Raw genomic sequence first — 21,503 nt, 5'->3', positions numbered from 1 at the left:
ATTCTGTCTCCCTGAAGTCAAACCAATAATGTTGCATCCTATCCTGTGCTGGCACTATGGAATATCCTACAGTATATTGGAGTTCAGAAAACCTCCATTCCTCTGTAGTCCACCAGCTGAGCACAGATTGACTGAGGGAAAAAATTACCATGGTTGATGTGCCAGAGGACCAATGTTGCAGACAGATGCTGACATTTTTGTCAAAAGCAATTAGCAATGAACATTTTAACATCTATAGTGTTTGTGATATCCGATACAGTTTTTCCGTACTTGACAGATTATTGATTGGGATTGATTTGGCCATAAATAGATGCATTTCAGAATTTTACACTCACAGAACTCATTTAACATGTCAAGAGAACGTTTCCTCCTTACAAAACAGATTGACAGAGTGTCCAGTTGGACCATGTCAAGTCACAATACGTTTGCTTAAAAATATCCACTTTTAGAATATGTTGTAGGTATTCAAAGGATGTGAATAAAAATCTGGAAAGACCTACATGGAGGTCACAATATAACTCCAAGCAGACGGTCAACAGTTGATCACAGCCTTTTAAAACCTGTTCAGGAATTCCGGCGTGTGAATATTATGTAAAAAATGTTTTATTGAACTAATATTGCTTTTCTGTGGGGAGAAGATGCGCTCTAGGAATGGGGCCCGAAGGAAACAGGCATAAACGCAGCCTGTAGTTAATCATGACATGGGTGGTTTTCCCATTAAAATCCCAGCACATTGTCTGTTTTCTTTAATTGAAAATGCAATGGGATACAGCAACTCACATACAGTATCCGTTTTTGGGGTGCGGTGCTGATATGACATATGGCTGTATGTATGGTATAGGATGCTCACATACATGACCTGTACAATATTTGTAAGTGAAATGAATACATGCAGCAGTAAATTGATTTGTGTTTCTTGTGTTCTTGTGTTGATTGTGTTAAGAGGCTGGCCGGCTGTGAAGTGATGCTGTTTGTTCCGCCCTCGCTTTCTGTATCTATGCATACGGAAGCAGATTTTAAAAGGGTAAAGGGAAAGGAAAAAACAAAAGGAGAACAAAACCTGACAAAACGAGCTCACATTGAAAACGCATTCACATATAAAGTCCACACCAGAATCTTAACCTTCAGTGTGTGGAGTTTTTTTTATACAGTAAATATTTTACTATATAACCGCCCCCCCCCCCCCCCCGAGCCTGAACTGGCATGTTGACCTGTTAAAAGACAGGTAGCCACGTTTTCAGTAGATCAAGGTTGTCTAAAGGTAGTTGGTGAAAGCGACAGAATTCATTTTCCGTAGTGTTCATCTGTCGCTGCTTTGAAGCGCTTGTCTCATGGGCAGTAGCCCACTTCTGACACACTTACATTGAGTGCTGCCACAGTGATCTCATGCTGCTTGCCTTATAGGAAACGGTTCCAACCGAAGAAGAGAATTTTTCATTTTTAAATAATAATAATAATAATAATCAGGTAATATACACATGTAAAACCTCTGGGGGCATAAAGTCACAGTACGAGCTGCTTTTCAGTTACCTAAATTGAATTCTTTTGCATTAAACAACAAGGCCATCAATGCCCCTATCACAGCCATTGTGAAGCTGGGAGGTCCAGTATCATAAAGTTGCTGTAACGGTAGTACTACTAGACATTTTACAGTCAGTCTGTCCATGTTCTCTGCCATCACTTGTAAAGCAGATTTGTAAAATGTTGGTGGACCAACAGCTGTGCCACTATATGCTTGTTAGCTGGGAGCACTTATTGTAAAATCTAAAAATGCTCTTTCCATTTTTGTACAGAACACATAGCACATAACCCATTTCATTCACAATATGATTGTGTGCATGTTTTTTTGTACAGTAAATCATTCACATTTTACATTAAATTTTAAGTTGAAATGTGGTTGAAGCAGTCAGTAGTGAATTTTACAAGAGCACGTACTGCCATTTTTCCACAGATGGTCTACCATGCCACACAGATCTGCACACTCAGCTTAAATGAGTCCAAGGTGACGTGTCAACCTCACCTTGTTTATGACTCCTCTTTTGGGGTTTAATTGACAGGTTGTCATGACAAATCATTGATTGCAACATAAAAGTCACCACCAGGAACTCATTTTTTTCCATCATTAATTATTGGCACAAAGCCATTTGCAGTGATATACTCTCTTGCCTTCTCTTCATGAATAGTTTATCACCAGCCTGATCACACATTGAAGGAGACGCATCACTGCCATAATGCAAACAGTGATGGAGCATCTGAGAAACTACCACCAATAGAGAAAACACGGAAATGTATGCAGATACTTGTCCGTTGTCACATATGATGCTTTATTTAAACCAAGTATATGAAGAGGATCTGATGTACACAAGATGGAGCTCAACAGTAGTTCATCATCATGCAGGCTGGGGGTGGCCAGGCCTAGTCCTGGAGTGCTGCAGGGCATGCTGGCTGCTGTTACTCAGCACTCAGATCACGGGTGCACAAGTGCTGATCCATTCCAGGATTTTGTTCCAACTTATTTTCTTAATTATTCAATTAGCTCAATCATATCTTGATCTGAAATAAGCATGAGCTGCAGCTGCGGACTACAAGTGTATCCTAAAGATTGTACTCTGCTGAAGTACAGAAGTGAACCAGCATAGTTTGTGGAGCTGTCAGAAAAATAAAACTAAGGTAATTGGATGGAATAAAAACCAGCACGCAGACCAGCCCTCCAGAACCAGAATTGTGCAGGTGTGGTTGATACTAGAGCAGGAAGTAAGATAAATGATGCAGCTACAATGAACTGTTAACTTTTGTGAACCAATGAAACAATTTGCTGACAAACAAAATAAAATGATATGTCAGTTTGCATATAATGGCCCCAAGCATTCTGGCTTTTGTGAAGTCTCACTCCAGCTGACAAACAAGCTTTATTTATCAGGTACTTCTGTCATATTATTGCTAAAAAATGGAAAGTATGCACCATGAGCATTGTTCTAGGAATTATCTCAAAATTGAACTGCATTGCTAATAAATAAATTCTGCGCTGAGGTCATTGGAGGCTAGATTTTAGGCCATATCACGCAGCTGCAGAAATGTAGGGCCTCCTGGTGAGATGACAGTAGCTTTGTTCTTGCTGATGAAAGGGGTACTGTCCACTGGAGGTACTATCCACTATAGCCTGACTCCTGAATTTAAGGTTGTTGCTACATATCAACCTAGAAATGTCTAGGTTTCCTCTGAGCTTGTCAACTATTTTTTTTAAATGCATAACTTTCTGACCTTTTGTTCTGGCCTCTCATCTCAGAGGTGCCTGTCATAAGTGTGTGTCAAGACAGCATGCCAAGTCCTAGCCATCCAGTTCACCTCAGTTCATGATTTCCTTGCAATAGACTGAATTTAGCTTAGAGTTCTATGGTTCCATCTCGGTATGTTTGCTTTGGCAAACGCAGATTCACAGCGCTCAGAGCGGTAGTGTTGCAGTGCGCAGTGAAAGTGCGCGTTCCCTTCATTGCAAACGCAGATTCACAGCGCTCAAAGCGGCAGTGTTGCAGTACGCATTGAAAGTGCGCGTTCCCTTCATTGCAAACGCAGATTCACAGCGCTCAGAGCGGCAGTGTTGCAGTGCGCATTGAAAGTGCGCGTTTCCCTTCATTGCAAACGCAGATTCAGAGCGCTCAGAGCGGTAGTGTTGCAGTGCGCATTGAAAGTGCGCGTTTCCCTTCATTGAAATTCCGCGAACTGAGCGCACGCTCGGCGGCCATCGCTCTTACGCCTGCCGCCAGCGCTCCTGATTAACGGTGAGCGTGGTTATCGCCACGCCGGCTACGGGTTCAGGCCAAGCGGTCACTTTTTCTCTGTCATTTATACAGGAAAAGACACGAAATCCATACCCTTCTCAGTGGTTTATCTTTGAACTGATGCATCTCACATATTGGATTTCATCCCACCAGGGCCTTTGTCCAGTGTTGCTGTAATAAAGCTGAGTTTTTCATCCGAGGCTCTGGGGAGAGGTGAGGAGGTCGCTGCAGAGGAAATGTCTCTCTGTGGTGTCCCAGTCTGAATGGGGTAATATTGTTATTATACAGCGATGGTATAACCTTGGGAAGAAATTAATACATTTCTTTTTGAGCAAAAGGAGTGCTTTGTCCAAAGGTAGATCAAATAGACTAGTAATGATTTCATAGTCATTGCCTGATGACACACCAGACAGGTACCTTCTGTTGCCCCTGCTTCATTTCTGCATGCTCCATGTAAGGAAAAGGCTTCTGAAATGTTTCAGCTCAAGATTTTGATAAATCCATTTTGGTAAACATTAAACCTACAGTCTAACAATATTCACTGTTCAAATGAATAATAGAAAGCATCTAGCTGATAGTGTATGCTCAATATGAATAAAGCTAACGTTTTTGAACACAGAAGAATCGCCAGAGTGTGCAATCAGGAGTGAAGCTCACTCTGGTCATTATCAGTTTTGATCCCTGGTCAGATGGCTGGGTACGAGCTACATGTAAATCAAGCTTCTGTTGTGTGGCTTTCATTATTTCAATCAACCTGGGTGTCGTAGTTCTCGAACAGCAGAGAACACCCTGAAATTAATTTTCATAAATAGGATTTTTGTAGTTCTTTTATCATGACAGGTGTAGTCATTACCCATTCATATTATGATTGCATTTGTGCGATTGTGCTTAAAGCGGTGTATTCCTTCCGTTCCGACCAGCTGTTTTTCTGCTGTTTATGAGAGCCCAATCCGTGGAGGTGGAAATGTGGTTCGAGAGGGAGTCTCTAGCCTGCCTGCGAAGAAGAGGTTCAAAAGTACCGCTGCCACTTGACACTTCCCTGGCAGCTGCACATAATGTCTTTGTTATTACAGGAAAATGGATGGATGTGCACATTGTCTGTCCCAGAGAAGCTCAGGTTGACCCTGAAAATGAATTGAACCTGTATGTTCTTTTTCCCCTCAGAAAGGTCAAGGAGCGGTTACCTTCCTTTCACGGAAGTGTCGCTCCGATTGTGAGCATTCCTCACTGACATACAAAATACCTTGTTAGGTCCAACACCAAGACTGCTGATTAGAATTTGTGGACAGGAGTTGAAAAATTCTGTGTGATTACCACTGACCTTCAACTGGAAATCATGAACCAGGCTCTAAAAGGGCCTTATTTTACACAGTGACTTTGGACATGTTGGCTATATTTCTACTGATACAGAGTTGTTTTGTTGTCATCCATTACAATAACATTGAGCATTTCAGCACAACACATCTTGATGTAAGTATTAACTGGAATGTTCTAGAGTGCTGTATGATTCCTAGCCTGGGTCAAATACAATACCATTTCCTGAAATGGATGATCTTTGGCCAGATATAATGCCAATGATGATACAGATGGTGGTGATAATATTAGGTGGTAATGGTGGTGGTGTTGGTATAGTAAATAACAAAATATATAATACTTTTATAGTGCTGTTGCTGACATTGCTAGTTTGAGTTAAACTGTTTTTTTAATCAACTCAAAAGCTCCAAATATTATATCAATACAATATTGATTGTGATAACCTCACCAGGAATTGAGGTGAATTCACATTCACTACATAATTATTCAGAAGGACAGAAATTATGTTCATGTCATCAGTTACATGTATATAATTTTTTACCAAATTAATATTTCATAAGAAGACACTGGTCTTCTCAAATAATTAATTACAATGATATTTCTTATTGAACTTTAAAAAGCGTATGGTGAAAATAAGAACTGTGCAGAAGAAAGCATCCTTCTGACTGGTCTAAAATAATTGTTTTGATTCAAAGCCAAACATAGGCTCCAAGGTTATCAGTAGCTGTAAACAATGATATCTTTTGCGTGTCCAAGCAGCCAGTGACTGCTCAATTAACCACAGGGCACTGATGTATGATTACACACAGACATCCTGGAGACCATCCCTTCCCACTTCTGACTTTTTGCGAATCCATACCACTGAAGGATAATTGGGCCTGTTAAAATACATGATTTGACCAGACAGTGCAAGTCATGTTTATGATATTCTGATAGTACCACATACATGCTATGAAGCCATTCTTCTCTAAGTCAACAAAGATCTTGTAGATCCTCACAGCCTTACAGGAGAATCGGTTCCTTCACTTGCACATGTGCCACATTTTCTCAAAACAGAACTTTCCAGAAAAACCCCATAGGTAATTCAGAGGTGTCAAAGGTAATTGTCATGAAATTTTGAGAATGCAGCTGATGTGAATGTAATGAAGATGACTCCTGCAAAAGGCATGAAGTTTAGACCTGTGCAGCAAGCACAGGGCCATTGCTTCTATGAAAAAAGCAAATGTCAAGGATTTATATTTCCTTGCCCAGTGAGAGAGGACAGCACTTTCCTGTCTCATTTAGGAAAACTGAGTATTAAACATGTCAAAATAGGCTGGAAATTATGTTGTTGATCTATCTATGGGTCACAATAGTCTTCAACTTTATGCAGCTAATTAACAGCCAGTTATTCTGCTTTTTCCCCATTGGTTTTGATTGTGCAAAACAGTTTCTGAAGAGCACCACAGGAAAAAGCCAATGTGTACTGGTCAGGACAACAGTCAGACTCATTGAACACAAGAAATCATGAGCTGTGGACTTAAAAAAATCTTCACATCAAAAGGTTTTAAGGTCTTAAAAATTCTATTTAATTTTCTGCATACAAATGAAAAGATTAATTATATCAATCTGACTTCTGGTGATATGCTTAAGCAGCATGAAATATAATGTGCACACATTATATTTCATATATAATAATATAATATATAATTTATATTAATAAAGTATGAAATTCTAAAAAATTGGATAAACTGATTGTATTGCCATTGTTCTCTTCAGCCAAAAAGATTCCCAATGTGACTAGTACCATAATAATTCAGTCCACGTGTCCCGCCTCTATAATTCTTGCGTTCAGTCAAATGAAAATGTTCAGCCTTTCTGCTTATTTTCAGGTTCTCAGCTGTTTTGTGCCCCTCAAATCAGTGTTGTGATCATCCGCACAGGGAGCACTGCAAAAAAATCTCAGCATCACTGCTGGAACTCATAAGCCTTATTTTACCAATACATTTTAACATGCTATATGAAGTGATCACACCCGCATATGGTGAGTCTGTTCTTTCTGTTTCTTCGTAATCAAGCTGTTTGATCAGGAGAGCAGGTCATGTGATCGCAGGCTATCCTCTGTGCACTCTGTAAATGGCATAAGGGTGAGAAGTGCTTATCAGTGTGACACAGTGGCTGGGCAATGTGAATGGAAGGTCTTACATAAGAATCCTAGTCTGGGTACCCACTGCAGTGTATGGTCTTGCTAAAAAAGATACATTCAGAATGTGAGTGATCTACTTGGGTATACACAGCTATATAAACTCTAGAATAGAGTCTCTCATAGGATAATAGAAGATGGTTATGATGCCCCATCTGATTTTTTGTTCATGTAAAGAGAACCTGTCTTTTCCTGGGACACTCTTAATAACCATGACAACACAAATATAATGTCCACAATGTCTGTCCACAATAACTCAGACTGGATCACTGCTAATGAGGTCATCTAGGAGTAAAGTAAAAACACAGCCAGTTAGTAGTCTGGGCATAAAAGGATCAGCCCGTTGTATTTTCGTTGTCCTTTCCAACACTGAGAATGCAATTTTATGGTATGAATGAAACTAAAATTACATGTTGCAGAGTAATGTGTTTCAAACTTGTACCCTCTTGGCCAGGTCGTCACTGTAAAAGAGAATGTGTTCTCAATGACCTATCTGGTTAAATAAAGGTAATGATAATGATGATGAAAATGAAACTAAGTCGCATTAGAACAGTTTCTGATTCGGGTCATAATATCGATTTACCGCTGGTTTAGAGAGAGAGACGAAACTCAGGACCTCGGACAGCGCACAACCCGTAATTTTAAAAATTGGCGATAGCTTCGCCGCAGTGAACAACATTAGGCTTATGATCCACTGCCTGTGAATTATAAAGTGACACGAAACAAAGTAAATATACATGAATGATTAAATGAATACATCTGAAGTGGAGAATTTTGATTTAAGCTAATCAATTAATCAATTCAGAATCAACAGCAGAAATATAACTTTCTGCTGCTGTTTCTGCGGTGATGATGTTCAGTGACATCAGTATGCTATGCTTAAATATGCGTAACTAGCCTACTACAAGTACAGGAATTCTGTAAACTACATTTATAGGACTACGGCCATTTTACTTTCGGTGATTAGGTCTGTTATACTCGGATGGCACACATTTCGCTTTAAAGTCATTTTAATCAATGAAGACGTTCGTCGAGTCCTTTCAGTAGGCTATACGTCAGCTCAGAAGGAGGTACACTAATATAAACACAAACGGCATCTGCTACGGATGAATGCGAAGATTTTTACCGCCACACGGTGGAGCACAGCCATTCTAAAGTTTCTTCGGAGTTCAGTAGCTGATGAACTGAGAAATTAAACTTAACTTTACTTTGATGTAAATATAGCAGTATGCAGTAGCTTATTTTTCCCTTAAAACCAACACGATATCACTGTAACAATCGCATTAATTAACTTTGAAGCATTGGCACAACTCTACAATACAATACAAACACAAACAATACAAGACTATATAAACGCAGTTGGTTAACACTTGTTCAATGCACACTGAATGTTTTTTCACCGAAAACGGATTGCAATGATTGTGTCTAACGTGAGCATCAGCAGTTGCACAAGGTCTGAAGGCGCTTGGTGTGCCACCGGCAGCGATGGGCACCTGGATGCGTCCTCTCATAGTACGCTGAGCCCGACAGGGCACCTGGTCGTGGCGGTGTTTCTTGGATTCATCGGCACCTTTGGTTTCCTCAACAACCTGCTTGTTCTCGTGCTCTTTTGCCGCTACAAAAAGCTTCGGTCGCCCATAAACCTGCTGTTGATGAATATTTCCTTCAGTGATCTGCTGGTCTGTGTTCTTGGAACTCCGTTCAGCTTTGCTGCCAGCACGCAGGGACGGTGGCTCATCGGACCGATCGGATGTGTGTGGTATGGCTTCGCTAATACATTATTCGGTAAGTTTAATTTGTTACTGACAAAAGTAGGCTGCTATTTAGAAAGCAAATGCTTTAACCAACTTAAGCGCTTGATTTGGAGCCCCTGTGCGTTCTCGAAAAGGATTAGCTTGATTCTGTTTCCCTGATGTATATGAAATATGTTTAATCAACGGATTGTTTAATCAAGCTTCTCTACACTTTTGACTGATGCACGTATACGTCTAGTGGAACCGCTTTGCCTACATTGGGTTTCCATATTACTTCTTATTTGCTGCTCTCGACATTCGCCTTCTACAGTACATTCCATATGCACACTCAGCACGCGCTGTTTAGGCAAGGGAATGGTTCACAAATTGTTGATGAGTTCTACTAATAATGCATTTCCCATATGCTGAAAAACTCATGTTTAAATTTGAACAACTGCAACATGACGTTTAAATAATAATTCAAATTTAAACCGCGTCGAATAGCTATTTTTGCACAGTAAAATGTTTAATATTAACCAAACGGTTACAGAGCACACAGGGTCCCAATTGGGCTCATATGTTGCTACTCTGTTAGGGTTGAACTAACATTTTACTGTGCGATCAAATTAGTATGGCAGAGCATAGCACAAATTACAGTAGGCTATGTTAGAGCTCAGCAGTACTGTAGAGAAGTTAGAGAAAAACTCCGAAAGGTTGATGTAATAGGAAATATCTCACCCACCTAAAACTCGCATAGCAGATTCTGTAATAAGCAAAATATTTATAATGTAATGGGTCGTTTCCACAACCAACATGAGAATCAGGCAGTAATCATCACTTTCTCGGTTTTTTGTCATAAAGATTTGAAGTAGCTTTTTACAAACAAGATTTTCTGGACATTCTTTAATAGTTAATAGATTCACGAAGTATCATTGTCTAACACTTGGATATGAACATGAAATTACATATGCGTATGCATTTTTGTCACTTGTCAGAGTAGCTCTGAGGCAAATCCCATGAATAAAAAAGACATGCAAATGAAAATATTTGGGTTTAGAGTTCAGGAATAATTCGTGATCTTAATTGGTAGTTTACCCTACTGCCGTTTTCCATTCAGCACTATAATTTCCATCAAAGGTTCGGAATGCTAAACTGAGATAGTCAATATATTGTCAAGAACTACCTACGGAAGCTAAGCTGTTTATTTCAGAATCTTGCCATTGTGACACGGTACCTCAACCGTACATTTCCATGAGTTTATACTTACAAGACGGTTTTGTTGAACGAATACAGAATGACAAGCGCCACTAAGAAAAATACAAAAACTTTTTTGTAATGTATAGCACGTGATCAGAATCCCTTGTCCTCTTTTTGTACTCTGCCGATGGAAAATAATTGAATTTCTCATTTAACTGTTGTGGAATTCTTATAAGGTGCAAGGGTTTCAGCCAAGAAACGGAACAAGAGAGACGCGCGAACGCTGATTCTCCTTAATATTGATGACCGGATGCAGTTGGTGAGTTGAAAATTGGTGGGGCTGAAAATTGGTTAAACTGATTATTGGTCCATCAATCGACCTATCAACACATCGATTGATTCACAAACTATTCAATAGCCTACCATCAGATATAGCCAGCTCTCATCAATTTAGTGAGTAATAAAATCATTTTTATTTGCACTGAAAAATGGCGCACATTTTATCAACATTATTTGTACAGGTACATGTATACCTCTTCTTTCACCGCACTCACACTCGGGTAATATTCACAGCGAAGATCTTCAATGGGCATATTTTAAAGTGCAGGTTATGTCATTACTGGTAATCTGAAAGCTGAGGCGGTAGTTGACAGAGTGGCGTATCTTTTTCCTTTAGTGTACTTGGTGATAAAAGGGATCTTTCTAAATTGAATTGTTGGCACTCTTGTTAATCAAGGAAAATGAATGAAAACGGGTGGCGACCAATGATCAGTTCAAAAGAAGGTTTTCCACACCAACAATTTTCAGCTCACCAACCGCAGCTGTTGATGACACAACACAATCTGTGCACGTGCAGGTGCATCTGGGCTGCGCACGGCAGTGCAGAACTCCGCCTGATTCGCCTTTTCGCTTTTTGTCCACAGTAAGTCCGTATATCTATCTCACGGGTCCGCCAACGAAGACTTTCCACAACTTCTGTTTCAATAGATTTTTGGGTGTCCAATAACAGCTCGTTTTCACCATCTGTGGAGGGAGTATGTACACGAGGACGGCCAGTGACCCACGCGGAAGATAATTTCTATCGCCTGGGAGTCACATTGCAAGTGTATTTATTTATGGTATTATTTGTTTCCTGGAAGAAAGGTGAGAGATATTTTACAGGGAATTACTGGGGAATGATATAGTTGGATGTCCCGGGTGCACAGGAAATGGCTTTTCAGAATTTATGGCCAAACACTTTATCTTTGCTTCCTGTGCTCACCTTGGACCATTGTCACTTGAAAAAGCCCAAGGTGCTTTTTCAAGTGATAATCAAACAGCGAGAATAGTGTAACCTTGTGTGTAGCAGAGGAGAAACGGTTCATTCTTTTTCCTTGCGCTTTGCACTGTTCTTGCCTCCAAAACATAGCCTTGTGACAAAATCAATAATGTTAACACACCCAGCCTGAGTGAGAGGGAGAAATGTCAGTAGGTACTACTGTATCTACTGTGTCTGATGATAAAGATGAGTAATTTACTGTAGATTTATAGTTCATTACAAGGGTAGAAATATTGCTCAGGGACTGCAAGGATAGTGGTCTCATGCACCAGATTGAATGGATCTGGATCCTTCTGTACCTCTGGTCATGCCAGTTACCAATTCTGTTAAATGGGTACCAAGTCTAAATATTGTTAGAAACGTAAACATAAATGGTTTGGTTGGAGACAAGAAACAGTTGGCCTTCACGGGGTTGGTTGCTAGGTGCATCCAGCTAGGCAGTTGTCCTTCAAGTTCTGGTCCCAAACATTCAAAATCATTTTGTGATCTGTCTGGTGGTGGCTAAAACATTTGGTTTCAAGATCGTGGCCTCATAGATTGGTGTTGAATGCCTCAAGGTAGTGGTCTCATAGATTGGTGTTGAATGCCTCAGGGTAGTGGTCTCATAGATTGGTGTTGAATGCCTCAGGGTAGTGGTCTCATAGATTGGTGTTGAATGCCTCAGGGTAGTGGTCTCATAGATTGGTGTTGAATCTTCTCTACCATTGGCAGGTGAGGTTGGCACACCCTAAGGCCATATTTCCCAAGAAGAGGGTTTTTGTCAGCCATATTACCCATCTCTCATTACACAGGAGACAGTCAAATGCCTCAAAATTGAGATAAAAAGGTTTTTTAAAAATTAAAGGAATTTCACAATATTTTTGGGACATACTATGTATAGTTCTGGCTCATTGAGAGATATAGTATATCGTTGTGTAGTGCCTTCCAAAATTATTGTTGCTATTGTTACAATGCTGACACCTGTCTTTCTGGAAAATAAACTCACTCTTAGTTCTAAAATAATTATCTGAAGAATTGTATTAAAGAAGGTTAATTTTCTCATTTTTGAGCATATAATATAACTTATGTCCTGTGTTTGTAAAAGTTTTGTCAGCTTGTTTTTACTTGCCTTTATTAAGGGTGCCAATCATTTTGGAGAGCACCATATATGAGGCTTGGAAGATTGATACTGTTAAATCAATCAATCAATGAAAATATTTGGTAATTGCAATTTTTCACATTGTCACAAAGAGGTGATTAGTTTTCCAGAGGTACTAAAAAAAACACTGAGCTAACTGGGAGAAATCCTGTCCCTGCCCTAGAGGCATGTCCAGAAGGTATGTGGGATAAATTGCATTTTTGGCTTTGTACCAAAGTTTACATCATTATCAGTCATGTAGTTTTGTGAAATAAGTTACTGTCCATGACTGCAAGTGGAAAGCTTTTATATTAACACAAAAGGGATTCCATTGCCACTGGTGCCCTTATGTGAAGATGACAGCTTTAAATTATCCTGCAGAAAGCTGCAGCATGTCATTGAACAGTCAAACATTCTTATAAAACTGCATTTGAGAATAAAATTTCTGTTGTTATTGGGCTGTGCCGGTGAGGAGCCCTAAGGTTTTAAGCGTTAAGTAACAAAAGGCTTTTTTTATGAAGGACTGCAGAAATTCAAAGCCCACACATGAAAACAGAGATTAAAGCTTTAAGTTAAACTTAAGTGGTCCCCATGCGCCCCAAAGTGCACCTCTAGAAAATGTAGTTTTCTGACTGTCAGTGTTTTAACAGAGCTTTTTTCACCCTGGGCACTGCAGTCTTTTTTCATTTATTTTTTAGGTATCACAGTAATGGACTGGTAGCTGTTGCATAGCCTCTTAAGATCGACATCAACCACGGGGTTGACGCTAGCAGAAGTGGAAAAGTGGCAAATGATACATGACAATGGCTCCAACAGAGAGAATGTGGCTGTCCCAGCATCAGAGAATAGCATCACACTCATTCTTTTGCACAAAATAATTCCCCCCATCGGAATCTATTAATTAACACTGGAGGCAACATTGGGTCTATAATGCCATTTTTGAGGCATTGTTACTGCACAGTCTCGGACTGCATTTCCAGAGGCAAGCCAATTAAGTGTTTTTGTAAAGGTCCGAACAACAGTAATGCAAAATTCTTCTAAAGTGTAAATTCATGCTAACTGACTAAAATATTACCTAATCTGTAATTAATATTCAGTGCATTGGAGTCTTCAGGCCCCAACAGAGTGGACAGATTGCACTTATCAGTTCAATCTAACCTCTCCACTATATTCCTGGTGAAAGCATTGTGGTTCAAAGTGGTAAACCAAAACCTGTCCACCATTTGACACATAATCGATATTCTCTAACCAATCTCATTAAGTCAGCGCTGCTCCCGTACGGTAAAATGAGAACATCCCGAGTGTCCGATACTAAACCTTAAGCAGATAATGCAGATGAAGGCATAAAAATGAGTGATATACAGTCATGGTCCATCTAAGCTTTAAAGCCACTAGGGAATTTGACTTTAGTTGAACCGCAAAAACTGTTACTTCACTGGCCCAGTCTCCATATTTCCTTTCCAGTCTTATCAGTCTCTTAGACTTGCGAGAGGTGGCATCGTGCTGTACATTGCTGGTGATGCACATTCAAGTACAATAGGAGATATTTTGCGGCTGATCCCAGATAACACACCAGGGGACATGTTAAGCTGGTGCATCAGCATTTAATCAGTTCACCAGCTGCGATAACCCTGAATTACTGTATATGGCTCAATTAACTTAGGTTCTTGAATTGCATTCTGCCTGAACTGCTCTCCTTGCATTATATTACATTACAGGCATTTAGCAGATTGTCCAGAGCGACTTACACAACTTTTTACACAGCTCCTAGCAGCAGTGGGCTTCCAGTGGGCAGTGGGCTTTGGTTGTTCATGGTAATTCCATTACTGGCCTTAATTCACTTCCACTCCGGACTGTCAAAACAGTCAGAACATTACAAAAAACATGCTGTTTTTAAAGTTTGTCCTCATTTTCTGATGTTCAGCCTAATATGGCTCACCTGTGTAGTTACCTTCGTAATTCTAATTTAGATACTTCAAATTTGTGCGTGCGTGCGTGTGTGCGTGCGTGCGTAGTGAGCTACATAATGTTTGAGACAAAGTTTTTCTGCGTTACCTCTAAACTCTAAGTCCAATCATTGATCCAATTAAGAAATCAAGGGTTGGCAAGAAAAAAAAGCCTGAGGACCCCTCAGCTGTCCAGGGACGCTGTCCCCTCCTTGTACTTGGCGGCCTCCTTCGGGTCAATTATCCATTTCCAATGTATTCAATTGCTGTGCAGCAAATGAAGATGAAGTACCACAAAGCTCTCTGTCGTACAGTCTCTAATTGTCATGCAGGTCAAATGAGTATGGGCTGATACAACTCAATATTCATTTTGTTGATAAAACCAATTTTGTGCTTCAGTAGTTTCTCCACAAGTGCAAGTTGGGCCCCACTGTTCCAGAGCCAGGGCTACGCTTTCTCTCATCAGTGTTTGCTCTACTGCAGCACTACAGGGTGTAAAACGGACTGTACTTGTGCTCTGATTTTGCTAATCAGAAGGTGCCAGAACAAAACGTGCCTGTGTAACAAGAGTGACTGCTGCTGACTCGGGTGGGGGGGCAGTATTCTGGGGCTCAGAGTCAGCGTTCCTTTAAAACATTGTTCCCCTGTTTTAACAAATTAAGCTCTCAGTCTCATTGATGTTTTTCCTGACTTTATTACCTTAAGAGTCTGTTACCAGTAGGCCTGTATTTTTATGTTACACGTCTGGCACATAAGACATACCGGTTGTATATATATATATATTATATAGTGAGTATTTTCATCATGGTTTTTTGTGCAACCAAATAGGAATTTAACAAGAATGTTCCCCTTACTTATCACTAGGTTTATATAACATACCTGCAGGTTTTCTCTATGGTCTTTAGGTTATAAGAACTTGTCTGGAACAAGAGACCATTTACAAAGCAGTCTGAGGGACATTATCATTAACATTCTTAAAACATGTTAGCTTGGGGGCGCCAGGGGCTTCTTTCCACATCCTGACACCTATCCTACCATCTGTCCCCCAGGTGTGGTGTCTCTTATCACGTTGGCTGTGCTGTCCTACGAGCGTTACTGTACCATGATGGCCTCCACAGAGGCCGATGCCACCAACTATCGCAAGAGTGGCTTGGGCATCGGGCTGTCCTGGGCCTACTCGCTGCTGTGGGCGGTGCCGCCCCTCTTCGGCTGGAGCCGATACGGGCCGGAGGGCCCCGGGACCACCTGCTCCGTGAACTGGGCCGCCAAGAGCGCCAACAACGTTTCCTACATCATCTGCCTCTTTTTCTTCTGCCTCATCCTCCCATTCGTCGTCATTGTCTACAGCTATAGTAAGCTGCTGCACGTCATTAAACAGGTGAGTCCGAAATGAACAGGTTTCATTTTTACATTTGTGACCTGAGCACACGTCCAGTGAACATGTTTTGCTTCAGGATTCATAAACATCTGTCCTTAATTCTGACTTTAAATGAAGTCCAAATGTTTATATTTTCAGTTATAATGACAAATTCTCAGGTCATAACAATGTTACATTTTTACATTTCTACAATCTGAGCAGGCATCCAGTTGACAGACTTTGGTCTGGATTCAGTCAACTCTAACTTTAACACACTAAAATTTCAATCTTCTTCAAGTACACTGTTTTTTATTGAATTTTTTGTTCACTGAACTCACCAAATTGTTAAACAAAAATGTAATGAAAGGAAACAGATAATCCTCAATTTCACATTGTGAGTAGCATTGGATATTGTACATGACACATATTGAATACAGGCCTTTGTAACATTACCCCAGTCTTGCAAGGACAGTGGTCTGGCCTCATTCAAGATCCATTCGTAATGTTAAATTCCATCTCAAATTCAGAGATCACCGAAATGAAAGGAAAAATTGTTTGCAGTGGGAAAATAAAAAAACTTGCTATCCTGGATATAAAAAACTGTATTCAATTATCAAACGATACTTCAGTTTCTGGGGTTTTTTGATATTATTAATTTTAGTATGTTTTTATGTTTTGTTCCAGACAGTTTTATGTGGAATAAAAGATATGTTTCTAAAAAGTTTCTGATGAACACCCACATCCTTTGGAGGCATAAAGTAACATCACTGCAAGCTGCTCTGTTATTTGAAGTATATTGTCTTGCTTTAAACCACAAACCCCCTAATGCCCCTACACCAGCAATTGTAAAGCGAGCAAGTCATCAGTAAATTCTGGAAATACCTAAAATTGTCTCCTTTATTGGACACACAAAAATGTCAGGGCCAATCAAAAACATACAAAACACCCCAGAAAGTGAACTATTTCTTTAATAATCAGGGAATGTGCAAAACTTTTTATGTAAAGAAAAAACTTTACAAAAGGAGAAAAGTTGATTAAGTAGACTGAATAAAGGGCAATGTCATGAATAAATATCCGAATGCAAGCCATTGTGTTATATTCCAGTGTCTACCAGGCGAGGTAGATATTTGATATGTGATATTTATTGACTAGATGTTCAGCATATGTTTGACTTGGAAACGTTGTTGAAGGTCAGTCTGACCTGTTGGCTCATTATGAGTGAGCATGAAGGAGCATGGTTGACCACAGGACATTGATACCTTGGGCTTAGTCAACATTTGTTCTGGGATTTAACTCAGAAATGAAAGTAAACATCTGTTATTTTTTCACAAACACAGTTTGGCATGTTCGTTTAAGTGACTGCGGAGAGAAAGGCCATTAATAGTAAATAATGGCAAAAAGTTAAGGAAGAATGTTGTGCAACCAGTCCTCTGGTTCTCTCCCTTGCCAGGCCGAATTAAATGAAATGCTCGGAAAGAAAAACCAGCCACTTCCCTGGGTGTTATATAGCTCTAGAGCCTTATATGCCTGGTAGTCCCAGCACAGTGCAGCATCTTAACATGAGGAGAAATAGAGTTTTAGCTGGCTGATTTATGGAATTAATTTATCTAAAGGAGGGTTGAAGATCATCAATAAACATTCCCTCTGATCTTTTTAGCGCAACTCTCAAGACGAATGTGCTTCTTTCCTCCTACTGAGCAGGTACATATCTGTTAAAATCAAGCTGTCCACTGCTTGCGTCAAATTCTCCAATTTAATGAAGTGCTCTCCTCTTGTCTAAATTACAGCCGATAGCAAAATCAACTTGTCTCCTTTCATCTATGAGAAACTCTGGAATCTCTGCCTGATAAATAATAAATAGGATATCAGGAGCAGGAGGAGACAGGTGAAATGTATGATTGTCTAGCAGGCCCGCTGGCTTTGGAATTAAGATATGACTCTTAATTACAATTTCTGTCGGATTTGGTACATTTTGCAAAAACAGTAACAATAGATATCACCGTGATTTTGGCTGGACTGCAAAGCTGGAATGATCAATTTCGGTAGCACAGGAACACTCTTGTTTCTATTTCTATCATGATGACATCCAACTACTGTAGGTATTGTATTCAGTTATTTTAAAGCAAGTTATATTATCAGAACTGCTACATAATGTTACATCATAATAATAATAATAATAATAATTATTATTATTATTATTATTATTATTATTTATTATTATTATTATTATGTTACATAATGTGTTTTGTTTGTTTGGTTTTTGGCTAAGAAAAGTAAAGGAAAAATTGAAGACCTTTTTTATTGAAGCAAACCGGGAAGATCAGTGCTACCAACCACCCAACCCCCCGCCCCCACCCCCTTTTAAACTAAAAGCCTTCTGGCGCAGAGCCTGGCCTCTCATGGTGTGATCTCACGGCCCTTGTGCAATGTCCACAGAGCCACAGTAACAGGCATGTGCTATCCTGACAGTAGAAACACAGCGAGTAGAAGGAAAAGATGCGAATGCAGCTCACAGATGAAACGCCCATAAAAGTTGAAGCGCAAGTGCTAACTGTTGCCAGCAGAAGAGCAGGGAGCACGGCTCCACGCCTCCCAGGGTGTGGGAGCATCAGCAGGAGGACTGGCGGGGAAGATCAAACGGCCCCCTTGATGACGTCGCAGAGCTCCTGATTGACGGAGGATTCGGTATCGGTGCCTTGCGGTCGTTTAGCGTGGACGGTGGTTTGCGGCTGGCGAGAGGGGAGCATTCGCAGCGCGGGGCCGTCTTCGCTTTGAAGACCCATTTGCAGCCCTGAGCAGATCAGGCTTCAGCTTTTTTTTGGGGGGTTGGGTTCAACTCGGCACTCCACATGCTGGAGCGGGTTTTTTCCTGGGTAGCGCCCAGGAGTCCAACCCTTCGCTGCCGTACTCGCCTCTGACTTTCGAGCAGCTTTTAATTGGCCACAGACGGCGCATTACAAAGTGTCCTGTGCCCCCTGGAACCCCAAGAAACCGAGCCTGACATTCAGGTCGTTGTGGAGACAGCTCCCGTGCCAACAGAGGCCGGTATATTGCTCTGCCACCATGAAAATGAAACACTAATGAGACAGCCTGCCACGCGTGTCTGTAATTTATGGGGCTCCGTGCTCGCGTGTTTCAGAGAGCAGAATCTGTTTTGGGACTGAAAAGCCACTAAATACCACTTCAAAGGTCCAATTGGGAAGGGGCACATACTGCGTGCCATTTGCTAGCTTCAGTAAGATTAATTAATAACGAGGTTCATTTCGCAATCGCATCTGTGTCTATGAAAAGGTTCCCTTATCACTGGCAGTGCTTCCACTCTTTAACATATTCACACAATTAGCTGTGGAGAAAGAGTTCAGGAGTCAGGAGTTAGTTAGCAAAAAAGCCATAAACCGAAACCCCTGTTCTTCCTGTCTTTGGAAACAACCATCTGGCCGCATTCTGGTGATGGACAGGCGCCAGAATGCGGAGCTCATTCACCGCGGACGTCGACCATTATCTCGCGCAAACAGGATTTTTGGAAGAGTTCGCCCGATGAAGCCTTCGTGTTTGTCTGAGGTAGTGTTTGCTGCTGCATTACTGCAACTGGGCAACCGGAGGCTGCTCTTGCTGACCTGCATTGGGGATGCTTTCCAAGGGAGTGGCCAAGCAGTCTGATGTGACCAGTAAACGAAGAACAGATAATCTGATTTTATTCCTGTTTATTTCGACATGCATAACTATTGAACAGATGAACACAGACAACTGCAGGTGTTATAGTCTACCATACATTATGACAGTATGTATACAAAGACAAAAAGTGGTGTAGAAGTATTTAATTGTAGACCTTTTCAAAGAATTTGTTTTCAAAGAGTCCACAGCTGTCTTGGATAAAGGTCTGTATAACAATGTAGCATGCCCTAATTAACAGTCAATCTCCATCGTCTGGAATCCACATGACAGAAGTACAGCAAAAAAGATCAATTACTTACTAGCAAGAAATGGATTTCTACATGCTACAGTGAATAATGATGTGCCATTTAGCAGTCCTAGCCATTCACTTTTATGACAGGTATAAGCAGTTCTGGAACCTGTCCAGGCTATTGTATCATATTACTGATGTCTGAATTCCATTTGACAAACCTGTTTTTAATGATTTTTTAGGTAGTCGACATTTGTTCTGAGAAAACAGCCACTGTTTAACTGTGACATGGGGGACAGGCTAGCTGATTCGGGTCATTTGATTTGACAGTTCTGATTTGCAGTGTGAATAGAGGGACAATTAATATGGGCAGCAACCATCCCCCTGCATAACTCCATTATCGTGAAGGATGCCAAGGGACACTTCTGAAATGAGTATTAGTAGTTTAGCTCATAACTCTCATTTAATGTACACCTTATTGGGCTATTATAATATAATTGTATACATTCAGTGAGTGCTTGAAAGTGCATTCCTTCTGTTAAACTGTCATTGCAGAATGAATGTGCTCCAAGATATAGGCAAATGAAGGCATGTCCAACTGAGTCAAAAGGCTCTCTACGCTGTATATGTGTTTGCGTTTATGGGGAAATTAGTTCTTTTGATACAATATTTCTTTATTAAAATACGCAAAAAACATTTTAGTTATTATCAAATGCATTTTTGGTAACACTTAAAATTGGCCATATGTAGTCTAATACCTTTAGTGATACATAATTTATCGTAACCATTCACATAAACAGACATGAATATTATAACCAGCTTATGCCATGTGGTGCTATTATAGGCCTTATTGTCACAAAACATTTTTATTCTTTTTTCATAACTTCATCTGTTACTATAATTTGGTCACAATGATTATGCACTCTTGTCTATGGTTACTGCATTTACGTAGAACCATACAAAGATGCCTTTTATGGGTTGCTCTGCTTAGCAATGATTTTGTATCGCTGTGTATTTTCTTAGCAAGCCTCCATGCCCAAGACATTGCCTATGTAAGCTTCTGAAAACACCACTGAAGCGGGTCTGCATTTTGAATATGCCCAGTGGGTCTCCGGGGCAAAGTGATGGAGTTCAGACCAGGTCCTGTGGCCTGCAGTCTGCAACACCTGCCATTCACCTGTTATTGCATCGCCGTTGACGTCCATGATTTTCTTTCCTCATACTTTGTTGTAAAATGTCGTAAGAATCCATTTCAAGCTCCGGTGAGATATGTGTTCAATTATCTTTTCTTTTGACAGAAATAAAAGAAAGCAAACCAAATAATAGCAGTGTATGGCCCACTGTTATTATTAAAACGGTTTGCACAATGTGAAATGTCAGCTTCCTTTGGACCAGTGAAATAATACGCTGCATTTCGGTTACATGACGTTTGTTAAAACATTACAATTCCATATCTAATCGTGTATTAGTCAGAACCATAATAAGAAGTCATGTTAATGTTAATAGTTGACCTCAGCAATTATGAGGTTAATAATTATGATGTTAATGAGGAGTGATGTCTCAGTCAGTGTATTTTCCTCCTGGGCTCGCTCGGTTCAGGAGCCACTGTGAAGCGCTTGTACGTTTGTATGCTTTATACCGGCGTGTCAGCACGCG

At 40.4% G+C, this 21,503-nt stretch overlaps 1 protein-coding gene across 1 annotated transcript in view; it reads left to right on the top strand.

The window, feature by feature from the left end:
- The first annotated feature begins 8,690 nt into the window (after window positions 1-8,690).
- LOC118229430 (pinopsin-like) overlaps window positions 8,691-21,503 on the top strand; it is a 30,493-nt gene continuing 17,680 nt past the window's right edge. The window contains exons 1-2 of the mRNA XM_035421376.1: window positions 8,691-9,060; window positions 15,636-15,964. Of these exons, the coding sequence (XP_035277267.1) occupies window positions 8,691-9,060; window positions 15,636-15,964 (699 nt within the window). The remainder of the gene's footprint in view (window positions 9,061-15,635; window positions 15,965-21,503) is intronic.

The sequence above is a fragment of the Anguilla anguilla genome, chromosome 6, assembly GCF_013347855.1.
Source record: "Anguilla anguilla isolate fAngAng1 chromosome 6, fAngAng1.pri, whole genome shotgun sequence".
Classification (NCBI taxonomy): domain Eukaryota; kingdom Metazoa; phylum Chordata; class Actinopteri; order Anguilliformes; family Anguillidae; genus Anguilla; species Anguilla anguilla.
This window is presented reverse-complemented; position numbering and strand designations above follow the sequence as displayed.